Here is a 14,477-nt window from a genome sequence, read left to right as displayed (position 1 = left end):
CCCGGCGTGAGTTTTAAGCCACCGGGTCTGGGACACGAAACGCGGTCGACTACGTGGGAGTCCAGAGACAGCCATTATGCTAACTGCTGGTCCCGGGAAAGGTATTTTTTGGTAGACTTAGTTGGTATTTCTTTATTAGACTAGTAGCTAAGGTTGTTTGAGTTGACTGCTTTAGTTATAGGATTAGGAGAGATCTGTCAATTTACATTCAGCTAATCTCACACAAAATTTTATAGGAGAAAGCAGATCTATGTGTTTTGATTTTATAGTTCCTTTCCTCTCCACAATCTTCCCCTACCTCAAATTAGCTCAAGGAAAGTCATATTGATTTTTTTAAAAAAATATTTTAATTTTATTTACTCATTAATTTATGCGCTCGCCAGACAAAGAGAGAGACATAGAGACAGAAAGCGAGAAATCACCCCCCAGGGGGGATGGTCACACTGCAACCCCTTCTCCTCCATTCTCCCCTTGGGATCTTGGGCACGCATGCACATGCGCCCGGCGTGAGTTTTAAACCACTGGGTCCGGGACGCGAACCATGGTCGACTACGTGGGAGTCCAGCAACATAGCCATTACGCTAACTGCTGGTTCCCTTTTCCCAGTGTTTTTAAAACTCTCTAAAGGAGTGGTTCCTAATCCATCAGTGTTTCAGACTCTTCGCACATCTAATAAATATTATGGAATCTTTCTCAAGAAAAATGCACAATTATCACCCATGTTAAATTTTACACACAATTTTAGGGGCTTCTAAGTCTCTTTCAAAGCGAAAACCTTTCTGAAGCTGTAAGGTATTACTTTAACTCCCATATACCCTTTCCTCTTTCCTCTATCCTCTAGTGGATTTTTATTCAGTGCCCCGAATCTCAGAAATGCTCAATGTGTATATGAGTGGGAAGAGAGAGGGGGGGAGGGAGGGAATCTGTGACTGTGTGAATGACTCCCGTCAATGTGACTGTATTTTAGGCAATACTTTTTTTCCAGCCATCTTTGCATAAGAGACTGGATCAACCCAGTGTAGTCGTTTCAGTCATAACACAGCCCACGTTAGGAGATCTTGGACTTGGGTCATAGTCCCCACCAATGGCGGCTGCAACCCGGCTCCTGAAGTCATCCAACTCACCATAGTCCAGTGCCCGCTGAGTAGCCCTCGCCTTGATTCCAGGGTAAATGGTCTTAGAGGACGCTATGTAGAGATTCCAAAGCAGGAAACAGGCCCAGAGCACTGGGACCATCCTTGTACGCATCTGCAAATAACCAACATTCACGGTTCCTTTAGTATTCCTTTTTGAAAAAAGAATTGTTTTTATTCAACTTATTTATTTATTTATTTATTTATTTAAATTTGACCAGAAAAGGACAAAGTGAAAGAGAGGGAGAGAGAGAAAGTGAGAAAGCAAGCTGGCAGGTCTAGGTCTTGAACCAGGATCAGCCCTGTGAAGAGTCTAGCATCCTTAACCACTGTGCCACCTGCTGGCCCCAATATTCTTTTTTTAAAAAAATAATTTAATTTAATTCATTATTATTATTATCTATTGGACCAGAGAGAAACTGAGAAAGGGAGAGAAGGAAGGTGAGAAAGCAAACCACTAGGTCCAGGACTCAAACCGTGGTCAACCATGTGGGAGTCCAATGCCTTAACTACCATGCCACCTGTCAGTCCTCCTTTAGTATTCTTGACCTTCTCATTGGTTGGTTCCATGCATCATTTCCAGGCTTTCTCATCTCCATTGCTCACTTCCCCAAATTCATTTATCCATCTATCTGTCCATCCTTCCACCCACCCATATATCCACCCATCCAGTAATCATTTATTAAACATACTAGAATGTGTTTTAGGTGCCAAGGATGTAGAAGTGACCTACAGATGACCCCTGACCTCTGCTTCCTACAGACTAGTTCGGTGGGTCAGACACATACACACACACACACACACACACACACACAAGGTCAATACAATACAATACAATAGAACCACTTTTCAGTAAACTCAAAAATTGGGAGATGCCAGGGGAAAAATACGGAGGAGAGAAAGGACTAGGAAGGAGGAGAATTCTTGGAAGTTTTAGAACAAATCAGTAATTTAGATAGATGGTCTTGGTGGCTATGAAACAATCATCCATCTGATGAAAGACCCTGATGACTCCCCTCTGGTCACTGATGCAGTTTAAGCTTTTAGCTTGACAATCAAAGTCTTTCACAACTGCCACCAAACTTCCTTTAGCTTCGGTCCCTCCTTTTCTGCCCAAGTGGTGGTGTTCTGAGCTGGCTGCATTGAGCTATTGGTCATTCCTCAATTTATCAGGTCTCTCTTGCTTGGGGGATTTTCGTTCACCCCCCCCCCAATGTAAACACACATACATACACACATGCTGTCTCTCTTCCTTTCTCTCTCACTCTCTGCCTCTTACACACTCACATTATACCTGGTGAATGTATCCTCTGGGACCAGCTGTAGAGGCCTCTCAGTGAAAGGTCCCCTCACTGTGTCATTTTACACTGGGCTCATTCTCTTTGCTCTTACACCCTTTGCATAATGCAGCCACATCCATTTGGCCATTGGACACCTGGCATCATCTGCTCGCAGGCAGGTCTCATTGCCCCTGTTTCATACCCTGGTTTAAGCCTGGTTCACATGGACGTTTGTGAGAACCTCCTACTGAGAACCCTTTGCCCTTTCTAGCACACAATAGCCAGAGTGGTCCTTTAAAAATGAGTCAGATCATGTCACTTGCCTCTCATACAGTGGTTCCCTGTCTTAGAGTAAAAGCCAAAGTCCTTCTACCAGCTATGAGGCCCTCTCCTCATGCCTCTGCTTCATCGCTGACCTCCTTCCTTAGCACACACCCCTGGCTCGTATGGCCCTCACATCACTGCATGTTTTAAGCAACTTGTATCCCAAAGTCTCTGCATTTGCTCTTTCCTCTTCCTGATAGTCTTCCTCAGATACCCACACGTCTAAGTATTTCACTTTCTTTAAGAATATCAAGGTCACTTCAGCAAAGCCTTTTCTAATCACTCTATTCAAAATAAGGAACCCCTTTCTAGGAACCCGTCCGTCTCTATGCCCCATCTTGCTTTATTTTTATTCAAAGTATTTAATACAATCTAGTATAATGTATTGTTATCAATTTTCCTGTTGTCTGTTTCCTTTGCCAGAAATTTTAGGCTTTGTGAGGAAGGACTCTGTCACTTAAGCACCCGACCAGTGATTGGCACACAGCAGGTAATGGGGATCGAATGATCGATGAAATAAATAAATTAATGTCTCTTCCATGAGGCTGTAAATTGGACTATGTGTGCTTCAGGTTCTCACAGTACTCAGGGCAGTGCTTGACCTTAGTATGTACCACCCCTGCATTGTGATCGTCTTCTTGTTTGCCTGTTCCTTCATCACAGGAATCGCGTCTTATTTATGTGACTCCAGAGTCTAAAGTCTAATGCAATGCCTGATATACAGTGGATGAACAAAAAACTATTTAAAAATATTGATTAAATAAACATTCTCTTCAAGGAGCGGGATCACATTTCTTCACTGTTACATGAACAGTTTGGCATATATAAATGATCCATGTACGTTTGTTGAGTTAATAAACTCAGTGATTTAATCCACTCCATTTTCCTGATGGATGAAGCACAGGTACCAATAGCAATAATAGTATGGATTTCTTTCTCTCTTTCTCTGTCTTCTTCTTCTTCTTCTTTTTTTTTTTTTTTTTTTTTTTTTTACAACAATGGTATGGATTTCTTTTCATGAAGACAAGCAAGTAATACAGTCATAGACCTTGTTTCTTGTATTGGGAGTTCACAATAGGTGAGCTCTCACTGCTGCATCCACACATACTGAAGACCCACAGGTAACAGTACCAGTGAGTTAACACACAAAAGAACAAATCAAGACAGGTCAAGGAAGGCAACCAAGTGGAAGTGGTCAAGAATGAGGACGTCTGAGCCACGTGTTTAGACAGAGGGAGGGGTCAGGCCAGAGGGTTGGGTAGGGATCGAAGAGGAACTAGGGTTCAGGAGCTGAAGAGAAACAAGGATTCAGGAGCAGCCTGGGCAAAGGGAAAGAACTCATGGTAAGAGGTGAGAGGCACTTGGCCAAAGAAGGTGAGACGTTTGATTAAAGGGATTGTGTGGACTTAAAGGTGAGGCCATGGAGGGGGGAGTGGGATGATGTAGACAAAAGGGTCTTCTCGAGAATTTGCTGGAAAAAGACAGAGCAGTCTGATTAGGAGAAAAAGTGTCTGTGTAGGGCTATTGCTAGCAAGGCTGTCCTGAGCTTTTGTATAAAATGGGAAAAGACACCCTCTGGAGAGATGCCAGTCTGTTGGCACAAAATGGGGTCAGTGGAAAGCATTTTAGGAAAATCCCACTCCAATGTATGCAGTTTGGTGAGGAAAATGAGGGTTACTCCACGTACTCTCTCGGGCTGGCGTTTTGTTTAGTGCACTGAGTTCTGAACGGGCATGTACAGTGGTCCTGTGCTCCATCGGTGAATGTTGTTTTGGAGGCTCGTGGTCTGCCCTGTCTGGACATAAGTCTGTCTTCAAGTCTGATGAGAGGCTGGCTCAGTCAACTAGCTTGCATTTCCCACTCGGTCTCCAGGACCCCCTGTGTACCTGCTGTCCAGTCAAACTGAACCCCAGGTCTCCGAGTATGCACCAGGGTTCCTACCCAACGTCATTGTTTACTCTGTCCCGTACACCCAGGCCTGCAAACCCTGTGACTCCTTAAGATTCATTCTAAGCAGTCTTCTTTCTGAATATCTTTCTGGTTCCTGAGCTAAGCTTTGTAAACACATTTATTTAATTATTTGTTGTGATTTTCAAGCCTCCCAGTCCGGGATTCAAACTGCAGTTGGTGATGTGGGAATCCAGCCTGAACCATCATACCACCTGCTGGCCCCTGAGCTAATCTTGTTTCTCCCAGAATTCTTGATCAAAATACATACTTACCCATTTTCTTGTTTGTTGCCTACCTTCCCTACCAGAATGTAGGTGCTCTTAAAAAAACAAAAGGGGCTAAAGATGGTATAGGGGTTACGACACTGGGTTCCCACATGGCCAACTGCCGTTTGAACCCTAGACCAAGCGGCTTGAAGATCAGGTCGGGCATGTTTGCATGCACACCTGAGACCCCACGAAGAAAGTGGAGGAGAAGAGACTGTGCGCGGCCATCCCCCTTGGGGGGCGGTTTCTCACTTTTCCTCTCGTTGTCTCTGTCTTTCCCTCTCTCCAGGAAGTGTACACACCGTAAGGCAAAAACCTTTTTTAAAAGAATAAAGAATGTAAGTGCATGAGGGCAGAGACCTCATCTGATTCAGAGCCTGAAATACAGTGGGTGACTAATAAGACTTAGTGGAGCCATCCTGGTGGTGACGACCTCCCCATGAGAACATGCCTCTGGCAAAGGACCTCCTTCATCCCTCTCCAGAAGAGGAGAAGAGGAAACACAAGAAGTGCCTGGTGCAGAGCTCGAATTCCTACTTCATGGGTGTGCAGCGCCTAGAATGCTATAAAACCACCACCGTCCTCGGCCATGCACAAACAGTAGTTCTTTGCGTTGGCTGCTCCACTGGCCTCTGCCAGCCTACAGGAGGAAAAGCAAGACTTACAGAAGGGGAGGAAGCAGCACTAAAGCATTCTGACTCAAGATGAGCAGGGAACCACCCCAATAAACACATTTTAGATTAAAAACACACACACACACACACGCACACACACACACACACACACACACACAAAACAGGGACCAGCATTTAGTGTAATGGCTATGTTGCTGGACTCCCATGTAATCGACCACGGTTCGAGTCCCAGACCTGGTGGCTTAAACTCACGCCGGGCGTGTGAGCATGCGTGCCCAAGATCCCGAGAGGAGAATGGAGGAGAAGGGATTGCAGCTTGGCCATCCCCCTGGGGGGTGATTTCTCACTTTCTGTCTCTCTGCCTCTCTCTGTCTTTCTGGTGAGTGCACACACCCTATAGCAAAAACCTCTCCAAAAAAAAATCAATGAATTATAATAATAAAGAGAGGACTAGGCCATACCTTACTTTTAATTATCATAGTTCATTGCAGGGGTTGTTAGCAAAGCATTATACACTAGTGATGTGCAAGCACCCATCAGAATAGATGTTGGCCACAGTCTTGGAGCAGGGCTCAGGAGCTCGGGTTCCGGATCACGGGGAGGGAGGGGAAGTGTTGGAGGAGAAACCACGTAGTGGGGAGTGCAGGGTGCAGGAGAGGGGCACTCATGTGGCTCTTTACTATTTGGTACAGAGGCATTTCAGTATCTTAACACTGATAGGACTTATGCATCCTGTGTGATGTTTCAGCCTGCAGAGTTGGTCTGAGTTCTACCAACGAGCAGCAGAAAGAACTAGGGCAGTGGTGCTGGGAGAAGGCTAAGGATGTGTGGCTTGAGGACGGTCAGATAATAAGGAAAACGCAGAGGAATGGGAGGGAGAGCCCAGGGAAGTGACTCGGGTAGGAGAAGAGGGTCTTGGCCAAACAGCGAGCGATCTGTGGGTTGGAGAAGATGTGAGGAGTGGGATGAGAAAGTGTAAAGTCCTCCACCTCCCGGGAGCCAGGGTGATAGTAACAATATCTCAGTTGTTAATAGCAGCTACTCGGTTAGAGTGGTTGCAGGTCCCTCTCCAGGAGCTCGATCCTGCTGCACTAGGCCTTCATCAATCCTTCAGTGGTCCTGGGGGATGGCCAGGGGGCTCTGGAGAGGGGAATAGGCCGAGATGGACGGGACTACGGGAGTGAGGCTCAGGTCAGTGGCTATTTACCAACTCATAGGGAAACTTTTTTTTCCTCATAGGACATGTACACTCTCTAGAGATAGATAATGAGAGGGAAAGTGGTACCCCTCACCCCAAGGGGGATGGCCACATTGCAAGTCCTTCTCCTCCATTCTCCTCTCAGAAGTTTTGGGCACATATGTACATACGTGCATGTGTCCAGCGTGCTTTTCTAGCTGTCGGGTCTGGGACTCGAACTGTGAATTTGGCCATGTAAGGTCTAGCTGCTTTAATCTCTTTGCATCTGCTGACCCAGTAGTCTGGGACTCGAACTGTGAAGTTGGCCATGTAAGGTCTAGCTGCTCTAATCTCTTTGCATCTGCTGACCCAGTGAAATACTTTTATAAGCAGTGGAAAGCAACGAGAAAGAAGGCTAGATCAGAAGAGCTATACCTGTTAGACCATGTGAGAGCGAAGGCAGGGGTTATACCTCTGCCAGGCACATAGTAGGACCTCAAGAAATATTTGCTAACTGACCAACCGACTGGCTGAAAGGTTCTGGTGAACTAAGAAAGGCTCTACAAAAACCTGGGAAAACCTGAAAAACCAAACCATCACACACACGCATGCATACATGAGGGTACTTCTAAAATTTGTGGAAAATGAAGTTAGAACTTGAGTTTCTTCTGGTGCAAACACTTTGAAATCTAGGCATAGTTTTTCATGATATGCAGTTTCCATGAATGTTTTGAAGATGTGTGTGTGTGTGTGTGTGTGTGTGTCTGTGTTTAGAAATATATCTACTTCCAAAGTGGAAAGACACAATAAGCCAAGCAGAGATACTATTTACAAATGGAATAACAACTAAAAAAAACCTTTGCATTTCTTTCTTTTTTTTAAAGAGATTTTTGCTTTAGGGCACATGTGCTTGCCAGAGAGACAGAGAGAAACAGAGAGACAGAAAGCGAGAAATAACCTTCTGGGAGGATGGCCATGCTGCAATTCCTTCTCCATTCTCCTCTTGGGATTTTGAGCACTCATGCACATGTTCCCAGCATGAGTTTCAAGCTACTGGGTCCAGGTTGACCACGTGGGAGTCCAGAGCCTTAACCACTATGCCACCAGTATACTTGCATTTCTTTATCACTTACAAAGCTCACCATTCTTTGCGATAGATGCTATGATTATCTTATGCCCGTTTTATTCTTTTAAGTTTTAAAAATTGCACTCACCTGGGGCCAGCTAGTGGTGTGGTGGTTAAAGCAGCTGGATCTCACATGGCTGACTTCATAGGTCAAGTCCTGGACCTGGGGCTTGAGAAACACACCAGGTGCCTATGTGTGTATGCCTAAAATCCCAAGAGGAGAATGGAAGAGAAGGGACTGTGGTGTGGCCATCCCCCCCAGAGGAGTGACTTCTCAGTTTCTCTAACTCTGTCTCTCTCCAGCAAGTGCATGCACCATATGAAAAAAAAAATCTTAAAAAAAAATTGCACTCACCAGAGAGAAAGAGAGAAGAGGAGAAAACACCCTTCAATGGGGAGTGGTCAAGCCGAAATCCCTTCTCCAATTCTCTATCCTATCGGGATCTGGGTCACACATGCACATGTACTTGCACCCAGCATGTTTTCAAGCCACCATGGCTAGCAGCTGAACCTTAGTCAGCCATGTGGCATCTCGATCCCGTAAGCACCAGGCTTTGGGGTTGGCCCACCCTCATTTTAGACATGGGAGCACAGAGGCTTAGAGAATCTGAATGACTCGTCCAATCCCGAAGTCAGTCAGGCACCTGGGAATCACACCTTATCCTTCTGGCTCCTAATTCTAGGGCTTCTGAATGTTTTTTCAACCGAATGACTTGATAAATGCTAGGTATTTCATTTCATCTGGGAATTTTAACCAGGAATTGCTTGCTGATATCTTCAATGTGGGAAAATTAATATGTGTGTGGATGCCTCCAAACATCAAAGTGCAAATCTCTTTGTATTTTCTTGGGCACAAATGGAGCTTTAAATTCCCTTCCAGCAGTAGAACCTGTTTTTCCTTCTGAATTGAAGGAAGTTTCTGAAACGGTATACTCTGATGGAGATCCAGAAACAAAAATTGCAGAGAAAAACATATTTTTTTTCTTCTAGAAATTTTATAGGTGAGTAGCTTACGGAGGTATAAAGGGATGGATTGTACAACTTTCAGTTGAATTGTTTGGTTAGGATGATAATTTATGGGCAGGGAGGAAAGGAACCTTGTCAAGCAAGCTAATGACTCCCTAAAGGTTAAGTCATTTGGCTGACAAGTAAGGGCAAGGCGTGAGGCTTGTCAAAAGAAAGGATCCAAGATGACAAAAACTCTGCCAGCAAGTTACCTATTTCGCTGCTTCTGAGGAATTACTTCCTTAGAATTGCTTCTTTCCAAGATTCAGAGCCTCAGTAGTCATTACTTACCTATACCAAAATATGGCAGAATAACACTCCTAAATTAAATTGTCCCTGCCTGAGCCATCCAGATGACTAGGAATAAGAAAACACCAGGGCGATTTAGAAAGTTCCTTAGTCTCACAGCTCAGCTTACTACTCCTTCTGCTTACTGACCAGAGCTTTGACAGATTAGGGGAAAATGGATTAAGGAAGTGATGAGTGAGTGAAATGTAGCTTTTGAAAACAGAGGCGCAGGTTGAAAAATTAAGTTCAACAGGTTTAAAAAGTCAGGACTATAAGAATATCCCAATAGGGGCCAGCTGGTGACGTAGTGGTTGAGGCACTGGACTCTTGAACCATGGCTGACTGTGCTTCGAGTCTTGGCCCTGGTGGCTTGAGACTCAAGCTGGGTGTGTGTGTGTGCATGACCAAAATCCCAGGAGGAGGATGGAGAAGAGATTGCGGCATGGCCATCCCCTTTGGGGGACGATTTCTCATTTCTCTCTCTGTCTCTCTGATGAGTGCACACACCCTAAGGCAAAAATCTCTCATTCTAAACCAACCAACCAAACAAACAAAAACACAATATCTCAATATAGTGGTTAAGACAAAATGACTGGAAATAAGAAGGTATGGAATATGAGCAGAATTGGAGAATAAATTCAAGAGAAATTCAAGCCACCCAACCCATTCGTCTGATTTTATAGCCAGATCTCTAATGACAAAGGACCTTAAAAAATTTTCTGCCAAGTTTTTCCTCTCCAAACTCTATGCTCAACTCTGACAAGTCCAAAAATTCTGCCAATATGTGTATGTGGAGGGGGTGAAGGGTAGTTTTGCTTTGGCAGGATCTAGGTCACTAATGTAGTTCAAGACTTGGCTCCAAAGCCAGAGCTCATAAAAGTTCCTTAGTCCTAACCACATAGACTGAGAGACAAGATAGAATTTTCTGCCACTGAGCTGGGTTCTCCTCTGAAATGGAGGCAAAAATAAATCCAGACTACTGAACCACTCATTAACACTGCTCCGCAGTACAAATACGGCGCTAAACTCCATAATACTAAATATGTGGTCCAGAACGGCTTTTTCTCTTTCTTAGGGCTGTTGAGTCTTCACTAATCTTCTTGTCTAAGAAGCCTCCAGGTTGGTATGAATAACATCAGACAAACAAATATAAAAAACACAGAGAAATTTAGCCCACAATAATAATGATTCAGGCTACGTGACAGCACAAGGCGTCCTACCAGATCTGGGACTTCTCCAGTGAGAGATTCCCATTTGGAGAGCATGTACTGGCAGAGAGCTGGAGTTTGTTCATGATCCTTACCTCTAGCAGAAGTATCCAAAGCCGAAGAGCACCTTCGATTCTCTCTGCCTTTGAAGTCAGTGTGTTCTCCGCCTTGCGCCTGTACTCAGCTGCTGAAGAGCTGAGATAATTAAGTCTGAATCACTCCGTGGTGGATTTTTTTTAAATGCCTCTTTCAAAATGTGATGCACAATTGCTTCAATGCCATTACCCAATGGTATGAATGAACACTACGTAGATGAACAGATGATGCCTAGGCAATAACCACCTTCCTGCAACACAACAGGCATGCGCATGGGCACACACACACACACACACACACACACACACATACACACACGTGAAATTGCTAGGGCTACTTTACCAAAATAATGACTTCCAGTATATTGAAAAAGGTGTCATTGAATTACACTGACTTAGAAGAGGAAGAATTTTTTTTTCCTCTCTGGGGTAATAAGCTGGTTTGTTCTGGTCAGGATGCCTGCAGTGGATGGCTACTACTGCCCCGAATACCTTCTGGACTTTTGCTGGGTCATCAGATTCAGTCTGAAAGCATGAGGCTGTCCTAGTTACCATCTTTGTCATTCAAGGTCGAACCACAGATGGCATCTCTAAGTATCTGCTCCTTTCCCTAACATTTCTGGTGCCTGAGTCAGTTGGGTGGATCCAACTATTATGCAACTTGATATCATTAGATTCTCAACCCCATCCCCACTCCCATTCCCCACACTTTAGTCAATAGATTGTATATTTCCAGGGATCTGATTACACGAAGTATCCTATGTCTATCTATAATTTTTTGGGTAAGATAGGGTGACAAATTGAGCTAGCTTTCCCAGGATGCAAGATTTTTGGTACTAAAACCAGGGCAACACAGAAAGGTTAGTAACTTCGATGAGAGTGGCAGACATAGTATTGGACATTGTCCATATATTTTTTTTCCTTTCAGTTTTTGCTATAGGGCATATGCACTCACCAGAGAGGGACAGAGAGAGAGAGAGAGAAAGAGAGAAAGAGAAAGAAGGAAAGAAATTACCCCTCAGAGGTTATGACCATGCCACAATCCCTTCTCCTCCATTCTCCTCTTGGGATTTAAGGCACATATATGCACCTAGCCTGTTGTTTCAGCCACTGGGTCTGGGAGTTGAACTGCACAATCAGCTATGTGGGATCTTATCACCTTTACCTCTGCACCTCTTGCTGTCCCAACATTTTCCACACTCTGACAGGTTTTTGGGTTTCTCATCTAGTGAACTTTGAGTTATATTTATCGATTTGACCTATGTTTCCTTAGGAACAAAGTGGGGATAAAAATCGTATCTTCTTAATAGATTCTGGTGAAGAAAATACTTGATAATCTATGAGAATATGTTATTAAAACTGTAAAATACTGAGAAAGTTTATTCATGAGTATGTGGCACATCAACGGTTTTGTGAACCTGTAGACACTCTTCATAGAATCATTAATTGTCAGTCATTACAGGTTAATCCATTCATCCAATCAAATGTTTACTGAGTGATAACTATGCTCAAAGTTCTCTTTGGCAAAAAGGACAGAATCCCTGTGCATGGGGAATTTATGACCTAGCACAGGCATCCCCAACAACAGGGCCACGAACTGATACTGATCTGTGGCCTGTTAGAACTAAGCCATACAGCAGGAGGTGAACGGCAGGCAAGTGAGCAAAGCTTCACCTGTATTTACAGCCTCTCCCCATCACTCCCGTTACTACCTGAGCTCTGCCTTCCAACAGACTGCATTAACTCATTGGAGCATGAACCCTATTGTGAACCACGCATGTGAGACATCTAGGTTGCACGTTCTCATAAACTATTCTTCCCTCACCATCTATGGAAAAAATTTTCTACCATGCAACTGTTTTCTGGTACCAGACAGACAAAACACTGAAGGGAAAGGAAGAAGGAATAATAAAACATTCCAGTGTTTCTGGAATGACACAAGAGCAGAAATAATGGCATTAAACATTAAATGGCTTTAAACGGTGAGGTAGGAAGGTAGTGGGGGCTCAGAGGAGAAGCTGGCTGGATATAGGACTTTCCAAGTTGTCATCTTAAAGGTGGAATTAAAGGCACAAAAGAGAATGAGAGTACCCTGGGGGTTTCCATGGTGCCTGTGCTACTGGAGTTCTGGGAGGCAACTTCCGGTGCTACACAGATAAGCAGTTGAAAATACACCATGATTATTTTACTACATTATAGACCTTGATATGGAAGAGGATGAATGATATCACACAGCATAGTGCAAATAATTCCTAAAATAATTCTAAATATTTCTGTCTTTTCCTTAGTGTCTTCCCTGGGTAGCAACACCAGTTTCTTCTCCCTTCCTCATTTTAGTTGCCCTCTCTGTCTTTCACCATGGTCCCAGGTCTCTGTTTTCTCTCTCCTTTCTAAAGTAACTTCTTGGCTTCAGCTTCCCCCTGCTCCTGCCTCAGCATGCTGCCCACCTCCTCATTCCCTTTCTCTGTCAGAAATAGATCTTTTCCAGTCTCTTATTTGCATCTCACCTCCATTAATCAGCTGCTTAGGAGCTGCTAGACTTTGAAAGAAGCTGACAATTGTAGAATAACTGTATCTTTCCTGATGCAAATCATTAGTTTTTTCCTTTCATATCTTGGTAAAAAGCTCCGAGTCATTGTTGTGTATCCTGGGATCGTGACTCCAGATTTGAGGAGAGTTCTCAGGAAGAATGACTTGGATGAATGAAGAGGGGTGAGGACGCAAAACATGGAGACTTGTCCTGCAGTTCTTGAGGGCTCTACCTCAACTGGACCTGCCATGTAGTTTTTGCTGTAGGGTGTGTGTGCTTGCTGGGCAGAGAGAGAGAGACAGAGACAGTGAGAGGGAAAGTGAGAAGTCACCCCCCTGTGGGAATAGCCACACCACAATCCCTTCTCTTCCATTCTCCTGAGATTTTGGACACACATGCACATGTGTATGGCGTGATTCTGAAACTGCCAGGTCTGAGACTCAAGCTATGGTTGCCTGTGTGGGAGCCCAACACCTTAACCACTGCATCACCTACTGGTCATTGTTTTAGAACAAGCTCCTGCTCTAGGCCCCAATGGACCAGACTTAAATGAAATCACTTATGTCAAAATGTCACATCATCGGGAACCAGCAGTTAGCGTAATGGCTACACTGCATCACCTACTGGTCATTGTTTTAGAACAAGCTCCTGCTCTAGGCCCCAATGGACCAGACTTAAATGAAATCACTTATGTCAAAATGTCACATCATCGAATTGAAACTTTGAGGAAACTGAGAGATCCTGAAATAGACCAGTTTTTCCTGCAAGCAGGAGATTCCAGTTTGCCTGAGTCAGTGCTATAAGGAAATAAAACGTAGGTGCATCTCGTGACTCTTTTAGGAACGTGAATGTGAACTAACTCAAGATGCTGCCTCGATTCATTGGACTTTTTGTCTTATGAACATCCTTATTGCCCAAATACATTCCTCCAATAGCTTTTGGACTCACGGTCTTCACACTTTGCTTAAGTGAAGTGACTGCAGTCAACCTTGAGGTCCTCCTGCCCCCCTGATAGAACTTAGCCAATCACTGTTGTAGCAAACTCCTTGCTACTTCCACTCCCATTCGAGACTTGCCTTTAAAATGATCCTGAAATCTAGAAGACCTCATTAATTTAATATAAGCATGTGTTATTGGGTGCTACTTAGATTTTGTGGTGCCCAGGTGATCACTCTAACTCTGGCCCAGGAAAAAAGTCCTTTTTATTGTTTTTTTTTCTTTTTTTAAGAAGTATTTATTTATTTATCTTTATTTGTTGTTATTATTTTTTAATTAGACCAGAGACAGAGAGAAGGAAAGGAAAAGTGAGAAAGTAAACCACGAGGTCCAGGACCCGAACGATGGTCTGCCATGTGGGAGTCCAGCACTCCAACTACCATGCCACTTGTTGCCCCCGCACCCCCTCACCCCGTAAACTCTTGTTTGACTTACCTTGCCTCAACCTCCCCTTGTAGGTGGAG

At 44.1% G+C, this 14,477-nt stretch overlaps 1 protein-coding gene across 1 annotated transcript in view; it reads right to left on the bottom strand.

Moving 5' to 3' along the window:
• Positions 1–1,236, bottom strand: part of BPIFC (BPI fold containing family C) — a 50,861-nt gene extending 49,625 nt beyond the window's left edge. Inside the window, exon 1 of the mRNA XM_027769035.1 lies at positions 1,083–1,236. Coding sequence (XP_027624836.1) covers positions 1,083–1,236 — 154 coding nt within the window. The remainder of the gene's footprint in view (positions 1–1,082) is intronic.
• Between the last annotated feature and the right edge of the window lie 13,241 nt (positions 1,237–14,477).

This window comes from Tupaia chinensis, unplaced genomic scaffold (assembly GCF_000334495.1).
Source record: "Tupaia chinensis unplaced genomic scaffold, TupChi_1.0 Scaffold148234_1, whole genome shotgun sequence".
Taxonomy (NCBI): domain Eukaryota; kingdom Metazoa; phylum Chordata; class Mammalia; order Scandentia; family Tupaiidae; genus Tupaia; species Tupaia belangeri.
Note: the sequence above shows the minus strand (reverse complement) of the source record. Positions and strands in the feature narration are given on the sequence as shown.